This window comes from Stegostoma tigrinum, chromosome 33 (genome assembly GCF_030684315.1).
Source record: "Stegostoma tigrinum isolate sSteTig4 chromosome 33, sSteTig4.hap1, whole genome shotgun sequence".
Lineage (NCBI taxonomy): Eukaryota > Metazoa > Chordata > Chondrichthyes > Orectolobiformes > Stegostomatidae > Stegostoma > Stegostoma tigrinum.
In genome coordinates, this window is record NC_081386.1 from 4,251,020 (window position 1) to 4,271,653 (window position 20,634).

A 20,634-nucleotide genomic window follows, 5' to 3' on the forward strand; every position below is an offset into this window, starting at 1 on the left:
CAGAAACAAGTAAAAGAAGGTGGGGTAATGTTAGTTGAAGAGATTAACACGATAGAGAGGAAGGATATTTGCTCCAATGAAGTGAAATCTGTATGGGGAGAGCATGAATAATTTAGACGAAGGAACTAATTGAGTCTCTCCAAGTTTGCAGATGACATAAACTGGGTAGGAGGGTGAGCTGTGAAGAGGATGCAGAGATGCTTCAGTGTGATTTGCACAAGTTGAATGTGTGCACAAATATATGGCAGAAGTTATCCTCTTTGGTAGCAAAAACAGGAAGGCAGATTATTTTCTGAATTATGATAGACTGGGAAAGAGGAGGTACAACAAGACCTGGGTGCCCATGGACACAAATTGCAGTAGGTTGCATGCTGATACAAGCAGGTGGTGAAACAGGCAATGGTATTTCAGCTTTTATCGCGAGAGGATTTAAGTACAGGAGCAAGGAAGTCTCGCTGCAATAGCACAGGCGCTTGGTGAGACCACACCTGGAGTATTGTATACAGGTTTGGGTCTCCTTAACTTGGAAGGATGTACTGGCTATGGAGGGAGGGTTACCAGACTGATCTCTGGGTTGGCAGGGCTGATCTATGAAGAGATTGATTGGTGAGGACAATAATCACTGGCGTTTAGAAGAATGATGGGGGAATCTAATACATACCTATAAAATCATAACAAGATTAATCAGGGTAAAAATGGAAAGAATATTTGAGGTCTGGGGAATCCAGAAGTGGGGTTCAAAGTCTAACGACAAGGATAGGCCATTTAGAGGGATGTGGGCCAAATGCAGGCAATTGGGACTAGTTCAGTTTAGGAAACCTGGTCGGCATGAATGAGTTGGGCCAAAGGGTATCTACAATCCAGAGAGTGTGAGCCTGTGGAATTTCATGCCACAGAAAGCAGTTGTGGCCAAAACATTGAATATTTTTATGAAGGAGTTAGCTATAGTTGTTCATCCATGATCATACTGAATGGCAGAGCAGACTTGAAGGGCTGAATGGCTACTACTGATTCTGTTTTATATTTCTAAAACAATATGTTTATTTTTCCCCAAATGTTATGTACCCCTTCAAAGCTGGACAGGAAGTAAACTTCTTTTGATTTGATTTTTGAGTTTTTTTTTCTCCATTTCAGGCTAGAGTTTAGGATATGAATGAATGGAAATATTTTGAAACATCAAATGTACTGTGTCTCTATGAAGATGGTGGATATATCACACATGAATGTCATGAATGATCAGTTTTGTAAAATATGAAAACAAAAATAGGAACAGGATGAAGCCATTTCGCCTCAGACCTACTGTGCCATTCAAACAGATCATGGCTAATGGTCCATCTCAACACCATTTCCTCCACTGTCCCATGTTCCTTGTGTCATTAATCAATTTCTGTCTTGAATATGCTCAGTGTCTGAGATTCCTCAGGCCTAGGATAGAGAATTCCAAAGATTTGCTCCATTCTAAGGAAACAAATTCGTCTTTGTCACAGTTTTAAACAGTTTGCCCCTTATTCTGAGACTGTATCTTCTAGTTCTAATCTCACCAGCCAAGGGAAAACAATGCACGTCTAGTCTGTCATACACTATTAAAATTTGGTAATTTTCAATGAGATCACTTCACATCCTTTGAAACCCTAGAGAGAACCATCGTAGTTTCTTCAATCTTTCCGCATAACAACAATCCCATCAACCCAGGGATTAATCCGGTGAACCTTTGTTGTAAACAGAAATTGCTGGAAAAGCTCAGTAGGCCTGGCAGAATTTGTGAAGAGAAATCAGAGTTAATGTTTTGGGTTCAGCAACCCTTCGACAGAACTGATGGTAGCTAGGAAAATGTTGACTTCTTTTCATTCCTGTTATACGTTGTAGACTGTTGAAAGCTAAGTTTGACCATTGTTGATCAGCACTTGTTGAACAAAGAACAAAGAAACCTACAGCACAGGAACAGGCCCTTCGGCCCTCCAAGCCTGCGCTGATCAAGATCCTCTGTCTAACCTGTCGTCTATTTTCTAATGGTCTGTGTCCATTTGTTCCCTGCCCATCCATGTACCTGTCCAAATATATCTTAAAAGACGCTAACGTGTCTCCGTCTACCACCTCTGCTGGCAACGTGTTCCAGGCACCCATCACCCTCCGTGTAAAGAACTTTCCACGCATATCTCCCTTAAACTTTCCTCCTCTCGCTTTGAACTCATGGCCCCTAGTAATTGAGTCCCCCACTCTGGGGGAAAAAGCTTTTTGCTATCCACCCTGTCTATACCCCTCATGATTTTGTAGACCTCAGTCAGGTCCCCCCTCAATCTCCGTCTTTCTAATGAAAATAATCCTAATCTACTCAACCTCTTCGCAGTTAGCACCCTCCATACCAGGCAACATTCTGGTGAACCTCCTCTGCACCCTCTCCAAAACATCCACATCCTTTTGGTAATGTGGCAACCAGAACTGCACACCGTACTCCAAATGTGGCTGCACCAAAGTCCTATACAACTGCAACATGACCTGCCAACTCTTGTACTCAATACCCTGCCCAATGAAGGAAAGCAAGCCATATGCCTTTTTGACCACCAAATTGACCTGCGTTGTCACCTTCAGGGAACAATGGACCTGAACACCCAGATATCTCTGTTCATCAATTTTCCCTAGGACTTTTCCATTTACTGTATAGTTCGCCCTTGAATTTGATCTTCCAAAATGCATCACCTCGCGTTTGCCCGGATTGAACTCCATCTGCCATTTATCTGCCCAACTCTCCAGTCTATCTATATTCTGCTGTAATCTCTGACAGCCCCTTTCACTGTCAGCTACTCCACCAATCTTAGTGTCATCAGCAAACTTGCTGATCAGACTACCTATGCCTTCCTCCAGATCATTTACATATATCGCAAACAACAGTGGTCCCAGCACAGATCCCTGTGGAACACCACTGGTTACAGGTCTCCAATTTGAGAAACTCCCTGCTACTACTACCCTCTGTCTCCTGTTGCCTAGCCAGTTATTTTATCCATCTAGCTAGCACACCCTGACCCCATGTGACTTCACTTTCTCCATCACTGGACATCAAATTGAGTTAACTTCTTTTATACTGCTAAGTTTTATGATACACTAGGGCCACTCAAGTAGGTTTTTATGCATCATTATCCTGTACACACCCTCCTCTATGATGAAGACTAACATATCATTTGACTTCATAATTTCTTACTAGTTTTTAGTGGCAACATTTTGCAATGTCTACTCTGAGCAGTGGACATTCTGCAACAGTTGGTTATCACAATGTGCCACGGAACTGGTGCACAGTTCACAAATGGCTCCATAGTCTCTGTACTAGTAAGATGATGACTCCAATAGATGACTTGGCCCAAAAAGTCTTTATTTCTACAGCACTGTCACGGCCTCTGGAAGCCCCAAATGCCTTTGGAAATCTAGTCAGTGTTATAACGTCAGTGTGTGCCAGCCAGATTGTGACTGCAATCTCCCCTAGCAGTGGCCTGTTTTAGTTCTTGTTTATGGCCCAGAACACTTGGAGAACTTGCTTACCCTTCAAAAATATTTTTCTTATACACCTCAGAGGGTCATCACAGACTTAGCTTTGTTTCACATCCAAATGACTTCATTTCTGACAGTGCAACACTCCCTCAGTCCTGCATTGACGTGTCAGCGTAGATTGTATTTTTAATTCCCTCAGTCTATTAACTGCTGAAACTTCCTCTCTTGGTCTAAGCTGTAAATATGACAATACATAAGTTTCCTCCTCTTTGCATTCTCAACTTTCTAACACAGCCATCGACAACTTCACCCATATCTCCTTCTTTATCCCAAAGTTAAAATCAAGTCAGGTCTGCCCCATTGATTCTTGGAGCTTCCCATGATTGTTTAAAGTTGTAGACTATTGAAAGCTAAGTTTGACATTTGTTGATTAGCACTTGTTGAGTTAATTTCACTTTATATTGTTATGGTACACTAGGGCCTCTCATGCAGGTTTTGCCATCGCAGCAAATTGTGGCATTTAAAACACATGATCTGTTCATATAGGTAAGCCCCGTTATCTTCATATGGGTGAAATTATTGACGGAATAGATATGCGAGCTGAAGTTGGACTTCTAAGTAGAAATATCGTTATAAAAGGAGAAATGGAGAACTCTTGTTATGGGCAAAACCTCTGCCACTTTTTCAGTCAAGATACGTTTGGTGGACAAATAAGGGTAAGTGTTGCCTGAAGTTGCAGCATGCATCGTTTGGTGCAAATTTGTTGTATACTTAAATTCAGTAACTTGCAAATTCAACACTTCAATATTTGGCTACCACACTATTGTAGAAATGATTCATTCTTAAAATTAAATTGTGATCAAATGAATGAGCTGTCATTATCCTTCACTTGTGTTGAGTAAATCAAGTAATTAAATATATCAAGGCTTCTTTCAGATTCTAGCTCTATATGGAGTTTATTGGCAATTCAAAGTAATTTATTGCAGGTGAGATTTATGGCATAAATAATGAGATTTTAATCACAGTTCTGTGCAGTAGGAGATTTCTGCAAGTAATTGCTGTTGGTGACAATAGCAAGCCCACACTTAATGAGTTTGAACTACCTGCTTTTTGGTTTCTATTTCAACTGCATTGTTCAAAGCATAAATGAATACCTCCATGAGGAGGTTACTGAGAAATTTCAGACTAATTTGTTAAATATTTGTCATTATTATCGCCTGGAATGTTTTCTGTTTCTTTCTTCAATTAGTACTCTCGATAATATCAGCATCAATAAGGCTGGTATTTTATTGCCTGCCTCAGGTTATCATTGAGAGTTCAGTGAAGAGCTTTCTTCCAGAACCATTTATGATGACACGGCTCCTTCACCTCCAACTTGAAAATTGAGATTTTGATTCTGATGAAAGGCTTTCTTTTTGGAGGTGCAGTGCTTCTGCCACCCAGGCCAACATTTCCTCCAACTTTGAATCCTTGGCAGTGGGACCTGTGACTGCAGTTCACAGACTATTAAATGACTATCCGCAGGACTGCTATTAGGAAGGCAATCCACCTGAAACAATCAGCCTGGGAATTGTGGCCAATCCCTCAGACCACACCTGGAGAATGAGAATGTGTTGATGGATGTGTGACAGCAGAATGAGGTCTTGGGCACTGAGTCCAGCTGACCCAGGCTCCAGCAAGGGGGCACTTTGTGAAGGCAAATGATGCCAATACACTGAGGTGTCCATTGACGCTGTCTATGAGCCAGACCATGCTGACAAAATGTCTGCATGGCCCACAGAGAGGCCTACTGAGAATTTATCTAATGATTCCCTGACCCCTGTGGCCCCTTCCATTTGGTGGTACATTTCAGTAGAGGATGAAAGAGGCCATTGATTGGCCACTTATATGGCTCTTTTAGGCTACATGTTTAGGAGCCACTAGAAGATGGCAGAAATGGCCTTGCACTATTTTGACAGCCTTGTACAGTATCTGAGCCTGTCCCCAGATGCTCCATAATATTCTGCCCAAATATACAAATTGCAACAAAGAGATTTTCGATGGAACTTGGTGGTTTTGGTGTACCATTACACTTTACTTTTCCTTCATAGGAAGTGGGTTTTGATGGCTGGGCCAGCATTTAGCCCCCACTCACCACTGCCATTGCAAGGTGGTGGTGAGCTGCATTGCCTGCTTGGTGGTGAACATCCTAGTTTGGGGAGGTGCAGTTGATGATCACTTGCAGCAGTGTGTCCTGTAGATAGTTTAGGAGGATGATGCTTTAATTTCTCATGGAGACTTCTCTCTGCAACCCTTGCCAGAAACCACTCAATCCAGTGAGATGACAGCAGGCTAGGGTGCATATCAAACTTTCACATGCTGGTGGAAGTCCTCCTCAGCCCATGGCATTCTTTATTTTGCATGCAGTTTCTCAGCTTCTTCCTGTATACAGTCAATGAGCACGTAGAGTTTGTATTAAACAGTAGAGTTTTGATGTTACATCCCAGGCACATACTGGTAACAACTGAACAATTCCAAAACTGCATTCTACATAATACAGTTTACAGAAGCATTGAGATTTATTTGATCACATTAGTGCATTGAACTGAACCATGAATAAAAGCCAGCAACTGCATAACAGGTTTCAAGGAATGGGAGACAAGAAGATGAATAGAGTGCAGATAGACTGGTATCGGTGAAACTGCCAGTGTCCATAATCATAACGTTGTTGGAAACTCAATGTATTGCAGTCAGTTCCAGCCTTTGAGACATAGACTATTTTAAATCTCTTAAAACCTGACCAAATGTGAAGCTGATAAAGGGTCTAGGCCTGAAACGTCAGCTTTTCTGTTCCTAAAAAGCTGCTTGGCCTGCTGGGTTCATCCAGCTCCACACTTTGTTATCTCTGATTTATTGTATGTTACTGTATCTTGCTGAGACCAGGTATGAAGTGGTTTCTCTGGCTAGAGTGCATAGGTGATTAACCTTTTAAACCTATAAAGATGGATCGTTGCGTAATTCTTGTTTTGGAGATTGGGCAGAACTCCTCATACCTGGAATGTTTCCACTCCAAGCCCAACACAACATTTTGAAATTGCATGAACAGATGAATTTGAAACTGATCTTGAAGGATCTTGTAGAGCATCTTGATATGAATTCTTAAAGATTTGTTTCTCTTATATGGCACATAGAACCCCGATTTAAGTCTTCGGTCTTGCCTCAGTAGATCCTACGAAACTTTGCCTCCGTTCACTTGTTTGGTGTGGAGTTAACAAACATGGGCCAGCAGATTCTTGGCAGTTATCCAGTCCACTTCCACCTGGCTGGAGACGTGGACCAGAAGGGTGGGTACAATCCACCAACCTACGTGGACAATGTAGCCATTCATCACTGTTTCTCCAGATGCGTTGCTATACATGGAACAAATGGCCTGTTGGTAAGTCAAACCGAACATTGAGTCCGTCTTCTGTACAAGCTATCAGAGACTGAAACTACATGAATACCTCAGGTCAAAGCACAGCGCAGTAACATTCACTATCTCTGCTCGTGTCTGCTCATAAATGCTGCTTAGCAAAAACTGACCATCAAATGAATTCTTCATTTGTGATTTAACAAGGAAGTAAGTGAGAGATGGTAATCCAGAGCCCTGGGCTCCCGTTGTGGAAACACTGATTTGAATCCCACTGCTGCAGTTGCTGGAATTTAAATTGTTAACTAATTGAATCTAGTGCCAGTGATGGTGATCATGAAACCTCGTTATCAAAACTTATCTGTTTCACTGTTATTTAACCTGCTAAATTTAACTGATCTGGCCTACATGTGACTCCAGACTCTCAGCAATGTGGTTGACTTTTAACTGCCCTTTGAAATAGCCCAGGAAGACTTTAAGTTCAAGAGCATTTAAGGATAAGCAACGAAGAATTGTCAGTGTTGTCCACATTCAATGAAAGTATAAACAAAAAAATATTTATTTTGTCATGTAAACATTAAATAGCATTTTAAATAAGGGCAAGTCTTCACTTCCTTCTCCCAGTCATCATATATCATCAATTTGCTGTCATTCCTAATATTGATTGTTACAGGGTTTGTTTAAATTGTTTAATTTTCTGTACTTAACGTACTGTCTCTAATTTATAATGAAATCCTGCGAATGATGTTTGAATTTTTGCTGCTTTATATTGTCCTACAAATGCCACAAAATCACCAGGTATTGTGTAACTGTTCAAATTTAATAAGTAATCGTTGGACAGTGTAATCTTGATGATTATGATATTTTCCGTGGTTAATGTTTTAATATGCACTATTTCACATGATATCAATAACTTCATGTCAGTATTTTAAAGGGCTTGAATAAATTATCTTCTCCTGTAAAATTTCTAGGCTAAAATGACAAGATGCCTTCTGTTAAATTCAGACATTGATTTTTTTATTTGTAGAATTAGGAACAAGTATAGGTTATTCAGTTCTTCACACCATTATTTAATAAGATCATGGCTGCACTGATTTGAACCTCAAATATGCATTGCGCCTGCCCCCGACCACCTTATAACCCTTTTGCCTCACTGTGCATCTCTGTGCTCCTCCAATCACAGGCTGGGCTCCCTGTATTTCAGAGACAATTGTAGGAGAGAATTGAGAAAACCCCTCTCAATTGCTCAAGAAGCAGCTCCGTGCTAAACCTTACAGTTCCACATACCTACATTTTGCATAATAGCTCGGAGGGGGTGGTGTTACATAGTGCCCCTATTGTAATCTGTGGACCACCTGCTCTGGATGGTGCATGCTGCTGTCACTGTGCCAAGTCAGAATGTAGAAGGTGGTGGACAGGGTACCAATCAAATGGACTGGTTTGCCCTGGATGATACTGACCTTTTTGAGTCATCTTAGAGCTTACCCATCCACACAATGGCCAGAAGAAACAATCCCAGCCACATCACTACAATTCTCCATACCTGTAAGCTTCCAAATTAATCTATCTTTATTTTCCTTTCTATTGCGACCTTACAATTAAGGATGAACTTCCTCCTCAAGTTCTTTTATCTCTGACATTTTACAATATAAACAGTGTTTCCTTTCCAGTGATTTCAATGGGAAAGGTATTTGTGAGAGGCACTGTATTTGCTGAAATTGTTTTGTGTTCTATTGCTCAAAGCAAGCTCTTTTGCTCCTTATACTTGTTAGGTTTGACAGTGCACAATGTAAGTCTGGAGTTCAGAATAGTGTCAAACCTGGCTTTCTGTATGGGGAGCCAGACATTTTGTAACTTTGTTAACTTTAGAGAAAAGGGATTTCCCTCCCCCTCTCTCTAGTCAATACTTCTACCTTATGGGAGATTGTTCATCAGTAGACCAATCTTCGCGTCTTCCATTTTAAACGGGGCAGTTTTGTTTTACTCGCTGATGGGTTGTGGCATTGCTGGCTAGGCTAACATTTAGGGGTGGCCAGTAATTGTGCAGAGTGTTAGGAGTCATTGCTGTGGGTGTGGAGAATCATGTGGGCCTGTCCAGGCAAGGTAAGGACATTGACCAATCGGATCCATTTTTTATGACAATTGACAGTGGTTGCTATTAGCCCAGCTTTTTATTCCAGATTAATGTAATTAGCTTCTTCCTGATGTGAATAGTCTAATCATTTCTTCCCGCAGGTGAAAGACACTATAGGCTATGATACATTAGGCCACTGTTTCTTCCTGGAGGATGGAGTAGAACAGCGAAATATACTGTATCACAACCTGGGCCTCCTTACTAAGCCAGGCACTATCCTCCCTTCAGACCGCAATGCGATCATGTGCATCACAATCCGCGATCAAGTTTATGGAAATTACATTCCTGTGCCAAGCACTGACTGCATGTAAGTTAAACACCACAAGCTGGAATCTCCTCTGTTGATGTAAGCCTAGAAGTTGGATCTGAAAATGTGACCATGATCCCAATGCCAAGTTTTGCTTATGCTTTCTATCAGTTTCACTAGGTTATGTCCAAGTGCAAAATGAGTTTAAATCTTCATAAACAGCCTAGGACAATAGGAAAATGAGAAACTCGCAGCATAAATTTCTCCTCTTTAATTATAAGGACTAATGTTTCAATTTATTCCTGCCAGTCTGGCTCAGCTGACCCAAGATGCTACAAATCAGGGAAACATGATGGTCATGTGAATATAACTGATGCATCTCAAGAAACAGCTAACACTGAGCAGACTTCAGTGAGGACAAATCCTTACCACTTCCACACAGCAATCGTTCATTGCTTTTGGCCGCCCAGTTTCTCCAGGCCCAGGAACCTGGTCAATCTACATTATATTTAAAGTGGTGATAAAAGTTGGAGAGACAGCCTCATGAAAATATCAAAGTGAACTTTTTTTTTGGTTTCCTGACCCAGCTCCTATTAAAACCAAAAGTGGGTAGGTTTGAATTGTAGCAGAGATAATGGGAACTGTACATGCTGGAGAATCCAAGATAATAAAGTGTGAAGCTGGATGAACACAGCAGGTCAAGCAGCATCTCAGGAGCACAAAAGCTGACGTTTAGGGCCTAGACCCTTCATCAGAGAGGGGGATGGGGTGAGGGTTCTGGAATAATAGGGAGAGAGGGGGACGCGGACCGAAGATGGCGAGAAAAGATGATAGGTGGAGAGGAGAGTATAGGTGGGGAGGTAGGGAGGGGATAGGTCAACCCAAGGAAGACAGACAGTTCAAGGAGGTGGCATGAGGTTAGTAGGTAGGAAATGGAGGTGCGGCTTGGGGTGGGAGGAAGGGATGGGTGAGAGGAAGAACAGGTTGGGGAGGCAGAGACAGGCTGGTCTGGTTTTGGGATGCAGTGGGGCGAGGGAATGAGCTGGGCTGGTTGTGTGATACAGTGGGGGGAGGGGACGAACTTGGCTGCTTATGGGATGCAGTGGGGGAAGGGGTGATTTTGAAACTGGTGAAGTCCACATTGATACCATTGGGCTGCAGGGTTCCCAAGCGGAATAGGAGTTGCTGTTCCTGCAACCTTCGGGTGGCGTCATTGTGGCACTGCAGGAGGCCCATGATGGACATGTCATCTAAAGAATGGGAGGGGGAGTGGAAATGGTTCGCGACTGGGAGGTGCAGTTGTTTATTGCGACCCGAGCGGATGTGTTCTGCAAAGCAGTCCCCAGGCCTCCGCTTGGTTTCCCCAATGTAGAGGAAGCCACACCGGGTACAATGGATACGGTATACCACATTGGCAGATGTGCAGGTGAACCTCTGCTTAATATGGAAAGTCATCTTGGGGCCTGGGATAGGGGTGAGGGGGGAGGTGTGGGGGCAAGTGTAGCATTTCCTGCGGTTGCAGGGGAAGGTGCCGGGTGTGGTGGGGTTGGAGGGCAGTGTGGAGCGAACAAGGGAGTCACGGAGAGGGTGGTCTCTCCGTAAAGCTGACAAGGGTGGAGATGGAAAAATGTCTTGGGTGGTGGGGTCGGACTGTAGATGGCGGAAGTGTCGGAGGATAATGCGTTGTATCTGGAGGTTGCTGGGGTGGTGTGTGTATAGTCATCAATGTAACGGACGAAGAGGTGGGGTTTGGGGCCTTCTTTCGATTCCTCCCACTTCCGACAGACAAAGTGGGTAGCCATGGGCACCTGCTTGGGCCTGCCTCTTTGTAGGTTGCGTGGAACAGTCCCTTTTCTGCACCTACACAGGCCCCAAACCCCACCTCTTCCTCCGTTACATTGATGACTGTATCGGCACCACCTCTTGCTCCCCAGAGGAGCTCGAACAGTTCATCCACTTCACCAACACCTTCCACCCCAATCTCAAGTTCACCTGGGCCATCTCCAACACATCCCTCACCTTCCTGGACCCCTCAGTCTCCATCTCAGGTAACCAGCTTCTAACTGATGTCCATTTCAAGCCCACTGACTCCCACAGCTACCTAGAATACACCTCCTCCCACCCACCCTCCTGCAAAAATTCCATCCCCTATTCCCAATTCCTCCGCCTCCGCCGCATCTGCTCCCAGGATGAGGCATTCCACTCCCGCACATCACAGATGTCCAAGTTCTTCAAGGACCGCAACTTGTCCCCTACAGTGGTCGAGAACACCCTTGACCGCGTCTCCTGCATTTCCCGCAACACATCCCTCACACCCCGCCCCCGCCACAACCGCCCAAAGAGGATCCCCCTCATTCTCACACACCACCCCACTAACCTCCGGATACAACGCATATCCTCCGACACTTCCGCCATCTACAATCCAACCCCACCACCCAAGACGTTTTTCCATCCCCACCCTTGTCTGCTTTCTGGAGAGACCACTCTCGCCTTGACTCCCTTGTTCGCTCCACACTGCCCTCCAACCCCACAACACCCGGCACCTTACCCTGCAACCGTAGGAAGTGCCATGCTTGCCCCCGCACCACCTCCCTCACCCCCATCCCAGGCCTCAAGATGACTTTTCATATTAAGCAGAGGTTCACCTGCACATCTGCCAATGTGGTACACTGTATCCATTGTACCCAGTGTGGCTTCCTCTACATAGGGGAAACCAAGCGGAGGCTTGGGGACTGCTTTGCAGAACACCTCCGCTTGGTTCGCAATAAACAACTGCACCTCCCAGTCGTGAACCATTTCCACTCCCCCTCCCATTCTTTAGATGACATGTCCATCATGGGCCTCCTGCAGTGCCACAATGATGCCACCCGAAGGTTGCAGGAACAGCAACTCCTATTCCGCCTGGGAACCCTGCAGTCCAATGGTATCAATGTTGACTTCGCCAGCTTCAAAATCTTCCCTTCCCCCACCGCATCCCAAAAGCAGCCCAGTTTGTCCCCTCCCCCCGTTGCATCACACAACCAGCCCAGCCGGTCTCTGCCTCCCCAACCTGTTCTTCCTCTCACCCATCCCTTCCTCCCACCTCAAGCTGCACCTCCATTTCCTACCTACTAACCTCATCCCACCTCCTTGACCTGTCCATCTTCCCTGGACTGACCTATCCCCTCCTTACCTCCCCACCTATACTCTCCTCTCCACCTATCTTCTTTTCTCTCCATCTTCGGTCCGCCTCCCCCTTTCTTCCTATTTATTCCAGAACCCTCACCCCATCCCCCTCTCTGATGAAGGGTCTAGGCCCTAAACGTCAGCTTTTGTGCTCCTGAGATGCTGCTTGACCTGCTGTGTTCATCCAGCTCCACACTTTGTTACCATGGGTAGGTTTGATATTGGTTGGCTTTGGGTTGAAAATTGCTTTGAAATTCCTACGTCCAACGAATCCATCACTTGGAACATGGCTCAAAGTTAGTTAATGACAGGATGTTTCGATGGAACCAGTAAATGGGAATGATGTTGGTTTAACCTTTCATTGGGGTGTGAGTACTAGTCTCAGTTTGTCTGAATGTGATGCTTGAACCTATAATGTACAGACCCCTGACAAGAGACTGAGGTTAACACCATCACAGTAACTATGGAGAGAGAAAGTAATGACAGTTACGCTGTTTTTCAAATTTCATATCAGATAGTTGACTCATTACATAAAACATGCTAATATTAATAAAAATGGGGGTACACTCAGTTGTCAGAACCTCCTGATGCTTCAAGTGTATGTACATATAATCTTGCATATGTAAGAAATGCCTTTGTTTTGTTTGTTGTATAGAGCCAAACTCCAATTTTTTTGTTCTTCATATGCTACTGTACAGAACTGGACTAGTTCATTGACTATTTGTGTATATATTTTTATGAATGAAGTATATCTTTGAAATGAAAACTACTTCATGGAAAAAAACATTAGTTTCCCTTTGGCATCTGCTGAATTTGTAAAACAACCAACAGTGTATATTTGCAACTAGGATAATAAGGTTTAGAATACCAGGTATCAGTATCCCGATGTTAAAGCAAAACCATGGCATTTAAATAGCACCTTTATTACATTTCTTGCCTAAATGCTTCATGTGTACATATCCAATCAATTAAATGCATTGCGCTGAGGAGGGATTTTGGGTCTTTTCTAATCTTGCCTGCTTCACTTATTCAAGTGCATAATTCTCTCTCGCTAGTTTTATTGCTCCAACTGTCCTGTTCAGAAGAATCCAGTTCTATCCCATTACTGTTCACCCCACTAAACTGGAATATTAATTTTTCAGGGCTGTCACAACATTCTGGATTTCCAATCCAAACAACCATCTTATCAACAATGCAGCTGCTGGAGCTCAGGTAAGAAGCGTTTAATTGACTTTTGCAAACACTTTTTGAATATCAAGCTTGAAATCTGTGTTTGAGCTTCAAACTTGTTCTTCCCTGTTTCTTTGGTCTTGCCTATATGTGGACCCCATGACCCTTAAAATAAAGATTTTAATTTTCTGACCCGGTATCTAGTCATGGCAACGTGACCTGGGTGTAGTCTGCCCTATGCATGTTGGCAAATCTCTGGCAGACTAATCGTTTTTGTCAAAAAACCCAACCATCAAACACGAAGTGTTGACATACAGAGGGATCTTGGGGTCCAAGTCCATAGCTCCCTGCAAATAGCAATGCAAATTGTAAAGAAGGTATATGCATACTAGCCTTCATGTTTGGGGCATGAGTATAAAAGTTGACCAGTCATTTTGCAGCTATTTAAGATTTTAGTTATGTTACATTTAGAGTGTGCTGTACAGTTCTGGTCGCCACATTTTAGGAAACTTTGGAGAGGGTACAAAAGGGATATTGCCTGGATTTGAGTCTATTAGCTGTAAGGAGAGGTTGGACAAACTCAAATTATTTTTGCTCCAGCGTTGGAGGCTGAAGTGTGAGCTGATAGAAGTATATCAAATCGAATGGCATGGATAGAGTTTGTTTTGTTTCAAAGGTGGAAAATGTCAAATACTAGAGGACATAAGTTTAAGGTGAGAGGGGAAAGTTGAAATGGAGGTCTGCGAGGCAGGAACCTGCAATGCGCTGCCAGAGGAAGTGATGGAAACAGATACGTTAGCAATGTTTAAGAGGCATTTAAACCGACGTGAACAGAAAGGGAGTGTGTAGGCAGTTAGGATTAGATTATAATATCACCATGGTCATCATGGACATGGGCCAAAAGGCTTGTTCCTGTGCTGTATGTTCTACTGCGTGCTAATTTATTCTAAATTCTAATGATATTTGTAGTAAATTTCAACAAAATTCCTTGCACCATACAAAGTCAATACACCAGCTAAGTTAATTGTTCAGATTGGAATACGCTCAAACTTGTCCATCTCATATTTAAAAGAGGCCCACTTTCCAAGTGTGACTCCCTTTTGTCAGCTCAGACTAAACTCGATCGTGTTATGTTGTTTAGCTGGGTCAGAAGAATCAAAAATTCCAATTGGCTAACTCACTGAAAATTCCAAACGGTACATGCCATTCTGTTAAGTCTTATCCCCATCCCATTGTTTGCTTGTGGACTTAATCTGTAGAGAGTCATGACTGTTTGGTGATGGCACCTGTTTTCTAGTGTGATATTTGGCTACATTGAATTCTGGATTTCTCCCCTCCAAGTTTGTGAGCTGAAAGGAGAAATATTTTCGTCACAGCAGAGTAGATCTTCAGTTCAGTTTAGCACGTGATATAATAAAAGAAAGAACTAGGCATGCTAGGGATCTGAAACAAAAACAGAAGTTTCTTGAGAAATTCAGCATGTTTGGCAGCATCTGCAGAGAGAAAAGTAGAGTTAATGTTACAAGTCCAGTGACCCTCCTTCAGGTAGGAAAAGGTGATATTTACGGTGATGAAGAGGGGTTGGGAGGAAGAGGAGTGAGCAGAAAGGTGGAGCAGAGCCCAGAGAAAGAGAGAAAAAAGATTGGGCAGACACAAGGTTTGTTGATAGTAAGCCAGGAACGAAGCAAAGGTAGTTATGTAAAAATAGTTTGTCTGTGCTGGAATAACCTATGTCATGACAGCACCGGGGGTGCTGTAGTGGTGGGTACATGAAATGGAGGGGGCTGTTTGTGCTCTAAAATCAAACTCCATGTTGAGTCCTGAAGGCTGTAAGGTCCCCAAATAGAAGATGAGCCGTACAGACATACAGCATGGAAACAGACCCTTCAGCCCAACTAATCCATGCCAACCATGTTCCCAAACTAAACTAGCCCCACTTGCCAGCACTTGGCCCATATCACTCCAAAGCATTCTTATTCATGTACTTATCCAAATGTCTTTTAAACACTAAGTGTACCTGCATCCACCACTTCCTCAAAGTTTATTCCACGCACAAACCACTGTGTGTTCACGAAAATTTGCCCCTAATGGTCTTTATTCTCTCAGCTTAAAAAGTATGCCCACCAGTTTTGACCCCTCTTACCGTGGGGAAAAGACCTTCACTATTTACCCTATCCAGGCCCCTCATGATTTTATATACCTCTGTAAGGTCATCCCTCAACTGTCTATGCTGCAGTGATAAAAGTCCCAGCCTATTCAGCCCTTTTTTTAAAAATATAACTCCAACCCTCCATTCCCAGCAACACCCTAGTAAACCTCTTCTGAACCCTCTCTAATTTAATAAATCCTTTCTATAGCAGGGTGACCAGAACTTGCAAAGTATTCCAGAAGAGGCCTTACCAATGTCCTGTACGATCTTAATATGACATCCCAACTTCTACACTCAAAGGTCTAAGCAATGAAGGCAGACATGCTAAATGCCTTCTTGACTACAAAGAATTATGTACCTGAATGCCTAGGTCTCCCTGTTCTACAACACTATCCAGGGCCCTACCATTTAATTGTATGAGTCCTTCTGTTGTTTGTTTTGCCAAAATATGTGAGGTGGTATTCTTCCAGCTCGCTGGAATGTTGCTGCAAGCTTGAGACAGAAATGTTGGCATGGGAACACATGTTGAAGTGACAAGCAATTTGTTATAATGTCATCAATTTGAATGGTGATCACAAATAAAAGTCAAAGGGGTGAATGTACCTTTCCGTCTGTTTACCAACCAATTGTGAAAGTGACCCTAAGGTGTCGAAGTGAATATCCTATTTTGAAGGAGAGAGGAATAACTTATCTGCAATTAAACGTACATATTGTATTGAATTAGAACAGCTTTGAATCCCACCATCAGGCAGACATGAGCTGATGACTGTCATTTCAGAGGACTTTGAATTGAAGCCTCTCTTGGTTAACCACAAAAGGTAATATCATGACAATCAAAGGACATCCAAGGAAAAAAAAATTCAGCCTATAATGGCAAGTGAGCATCAATTCAGGAAACATCTGGCCTGGAAAGAGTCTGATCATGCCAACCTGTGAAACTGAATTCATCGATAACAAGGTGTAGAGCTGGATGAACACAGCAGGCCAAGCAGCATCAGAGGAGCAGGAAAGCCGACATTTTTGGGCCTAGGCCCTTCTCCAGAAATGGGGGAGGAGAAGGGAGTTCTGAAATAAATAGGGAGAGAGGGAGGCAGATAGAAGATGGATAGAGGAGAAGATGGGTGGAGAGGAGACAAATAGGTCAAAGAGGTGAGGATGGAGCCAGTTAAAGGTGAGTTTAGGTGGGGAGTTAGGGAGGAGATAGGTCAGTCCAGGGAGGACGGACAGGTCAAGGGGGCGGGATGAGGTTGGTAGATAGGAAATGGGGTTGGGGCTTGAGGTGGGAGGAGAGGATAGGTGGGAGGAATAACAGGTTAGGGAGGGAGGGATGGGCTGGGCTGGTTTTGGGATGTGGTAGGGGAAGGGAAGATTTTGAAGCTTGTGAAGTCCACATTGATACCATTGGACTGCAGAGTTCCCAAGCGGAATATGAGTTGCTGTTCCTGCAACCTACGGGTGGCATCATTGTGCAGGAGGCCTGGGATGGACATGTCGTCTGCGGAATGGGAGGGGGAGTTGAAATGGTTCGCGACTGGGAGGTGCAGTTGTTTAATGTGAACTGAGTATAGGCGTTCTGCAAAGTGGTCCCCAAGCCTCCGCTTTGCAGAACACTAAACACTAAACAACTACACCTCCCAGTCGTGAACCATTTCATTCAGTTCTGCACCTTGTTATCTCAGATTCTCCAACATCTGCAGTTCCTACTATCTTTGAAACTGAGAATTCATGTGATTTACACACTGGCTTCAGAAAAATGACCCTTAAAGCTAAGAGGCATCAACCCAACCAGTGCCCTTCAGGGAAGGAAGACCAGTGTCCTGACCTGGCCTGGCCCAGCCTGTCTTGGTTTGCACTCAGCAAGAATTAACCTCCAAATGTATTTAAACCACTTTGCACACCCCCCACAGGATACCATTAAAGAGAAAAGTCTGCTAATAACCCCATATTGAAAATGATGCTGCAGAATTCAGATCCTCTGTGACCAATATTCTGGTAGATTGTTTGAACAAACCTCCATTGACAATTATTTTCTTATTGCTTGTTTCTTCATAGGATGTGGGGATTTGGTTTATCTTCCATCGAGCTCCTACTGGACAATCTGTTGGTCAATACCCAGAGGGTCAGTCTGAATTTACCCCACTGGGAGTATTTTATAACAACAGGGTACATTCTAATTTCAAGGTGTGTAAAAATTCCACCACATAAGCACAATAATGACTTTTTATTTAATGTTGTCTATATTATTTGTGTCGTTTTAAAGCAAGTAGAATATAGTTATACAGTTTATATAAAGCTGTGGGATTATGTTGTTCTACATACAAATGCAAGATACGGGGCTGCATGGTAGCTCAGTGGTTATCTCTGCTGCCTCACAGCGCCAGTGACCCAGGTGTGATTCCACCCTCAGGTGACTGACTGTGGAGTTTGCACATTCTCCCCATGCCTGTGTGAGTTGCCTCTGGGTGTTCTTGTTTCATTCCACTGTCCAAAGATGCGCAGGTCAGGTGGATTGGCGATGCTAAATTGCTCTGTCGTGCCCAGGGATGTGCAGACTAGGAGGGTTAGCTATGGGAAATGCAGTGTTACAGGCATAGGATAGGGGTTGGGTGGTCTGGGTACAATGCCCTTTTGGAGGGTTGATGTGGGGTCTATGGGCTGAATGGCCTACTTTCACACCATAGGAATTCTGTGATTCTATTGGGGACTGAATACATGAATCACAGAAGTTCGTAAACTCAAAGGTCCCTGAAATATATTCTGAAATCCCAGCATTTCCCACAATTATCAGACAAGCTTTCCCTTAATTTAGTCACAAACACAACCACAAAAATTCTTGAAATACAAACTCTCAATTTGCTTGTTTGCTTGAAGTCCATTTGATCTCTTGGCTATTCAAATCTATTGTGTTACTCCTACTTAATTTAAGCAATTATAATGATTGCAGGGAGCAAACAGAAAAATATTGAGCAATCAAATTTTTCTTGTCCTGCCAAAACTACATTCAAGAAACAGCATGTACTGCAAAAAAACTGCTGAATTTAGTCATGTTATATCTTTAAATGACCTTCCTGCAACCAGCATGCATGGCTAAAAACATAAACAGAGGACAGACCATAAGAGGAAACTGAAGCACGTGCTTGGCTACTTGAAGTGAAATCTACAATTGATTGTTTGTTTGTTTTGGAAGTCAAGCCCCTAACTCCATGTGCGTCTGTAGTACACACTGGAGTGATGTAGCTGCTGGCTCAGTGAGAAACTCCACAGCCTTGGGAAGCCAGCAGGCCTCACCAGGAAAACGGGCATTGGTCAGGAGCAACAAGAGAAGATCCTTAGAATGAAGATGCCTCATATTTCACCGATGAGATGGTGTTGAGCAGATAGGCTCCCTCAGAGTGGGCCCTCTGAGTTAGTCGACTGTACCCATGACCTTTCTGACATTCCAGTCCGTCATTGACACCACTAATGTCCCCCTTGCCTCAGCAATCTCCACAGAGCTACAAGGCTCACCAGCAGGACTGCCCTCCGATACCAGGGAGATTCCAGTGATTTCCTCCCCAGCTGTACCCTCATCCCTGGGCTCTTCATCAGTGGCTACCCAGTCTTTGCCTCTGTCTTACTGGCAATATCCAGCCCTCTGTGTTGGAAATGCTCACTCATGGAAATGACTTGTCTTGTATTATGGGAATGCTCTGTATTGTGTACCTCTTAAGCTTCTGTCCTCTTCCTCCTCACATCTGCCTAATTGACTGTGGTGTACCAACCAGTTGCCAGTATCCCGTGCTTTGTGCTGGAACTCCTTTGCAATATTCACTTCTATCGCTGCTGGATTGGTGTTTCAAAATTCCGCATTCATTAAACCTCCTTATTAAATCTTTGAGCTGAAATAAAGTGCTTTTTGATTTTAAGTGTGGAATTAAGGACAATTTTTTACACAAGGCCCTCAGTAGTGATCTCAATAAAGTTACCCTTTCGCTCATTGCTCGTTTCTCAGTTTTATGAGAGGTGGAGTACTGAGTTGAGTTAAAAGTGAAGCAACGTTTGACACTTTTTGACTGGTCCACCATCCTTTAATCATATCTTTGATTTTGCTGAATCTAACTGTTGGAATTGCCCATTCCAAATCCACAGTTGAGCAGGAAAACTAATGTTGTGAATTAACATTTCATACACATTTAGAAATCCAGCAAGTAAATTAGAACCAAAAAACAGGAAATCGTTGTTCAGATCAAGTGAAATATTGAGATGGAACAAACACTTGCAGGAAGAAAAGTTGAAAGAGTTTTTCACCTCAAGAGGAGAATAGGAAAATTGCAAAGAAGGGATTGAGAATGAAAGAATCAGTTCATTTTAGAATAAAGGTGAAAACAACTTAACTGGATCTGACAGAGAACTGCAGAGTTGGAGTGTGGAAGAACTTCAATACAATGATGATTTCATTCACTCACTGGAGCATCTTCCTCCATCAATAAAAAAAAATCCCAAAGGGTGGAGGTGAAATGCAGAATCCCTAATTCTACCCGACATTGTCATTTTGTGCCCTGTCTTTGTATAATTTGTAGTCAGGTCCTGGTATCGATCAAGAAGAATTGTAATTTTGTAATGTTTTGAGCAATCCTTCTCGGTTGAGTTCTACTTTCCTTTATCTCCCAGGCTGGACTTTTTATTGGCAGTGGAGTGAAGACAACTGAGTCCAATGCTGAAGATCCCAGGGAGGTTCTTACTGTTGACTTTGCAAGGTATAACAATGTGTTATTTTAGGACATTCAAACCGTCTTTTTTATTTTTGAATTAAACTCATTTACATTTTACATTCTCCAATCTTTTGTTCTATTCGAGCCATTTGCTTTATCATTACTGGTTTAAATAAGTGGAAATGGGATCCCTTTGAAGAGGTGATGGTT

At 43.1% G+C, this 20,634-nt stretch overlaps 2 protein-coding genes across 4 annotated transcripts in view; both read left to right on the forward strand.

Moving 5' to 3' along the window:
* LOC125467188 (cell surface hyaluronidase-like) overlaps positions 1–20,634 on the forward strand; it is a 134,008-nt gene that overhangs the window by 46,746 nt on the left and 66,628 nt on the right. For both annotated transcript variants that reach the window (XM_048562674.2, XM_048562673.2), the window contains exons 8-13: positions 4,027–4,196; positions 6,686–6,895; positions 9,104–9,309; positions 13,557–13,626; positions 17,786–17,914; positions 20,384–20,469. In XM_048562674.2, the coding sequence (XP_048418631.2) occupies positions 4,027–4,196; positions 6,686–6,895; positions 9,104–9,309; positions 13,557–13,626; positions 17,786–17,914; positions 20,384–20,469 (871 nt within the window). The remainder of the gene's footprint in view (positions 1–4,026; positions 4,197–6,685; positions 6,896–9,103; positions 9,310–13,556; positions 13,627–17,785; positions 17,915–20,383; positions 20,470–20,634) is intronic.
* The window catches only part of cemip (cell migration inducing hyaluronidase 1), a 227,616-nt gene that overhangs the window by 11,139 nt on the left and 195,843 nt on the right, over positions 1–20,634 (forward strand). The gene's annotated exons all lie outside the window — the stretch shown is intronic.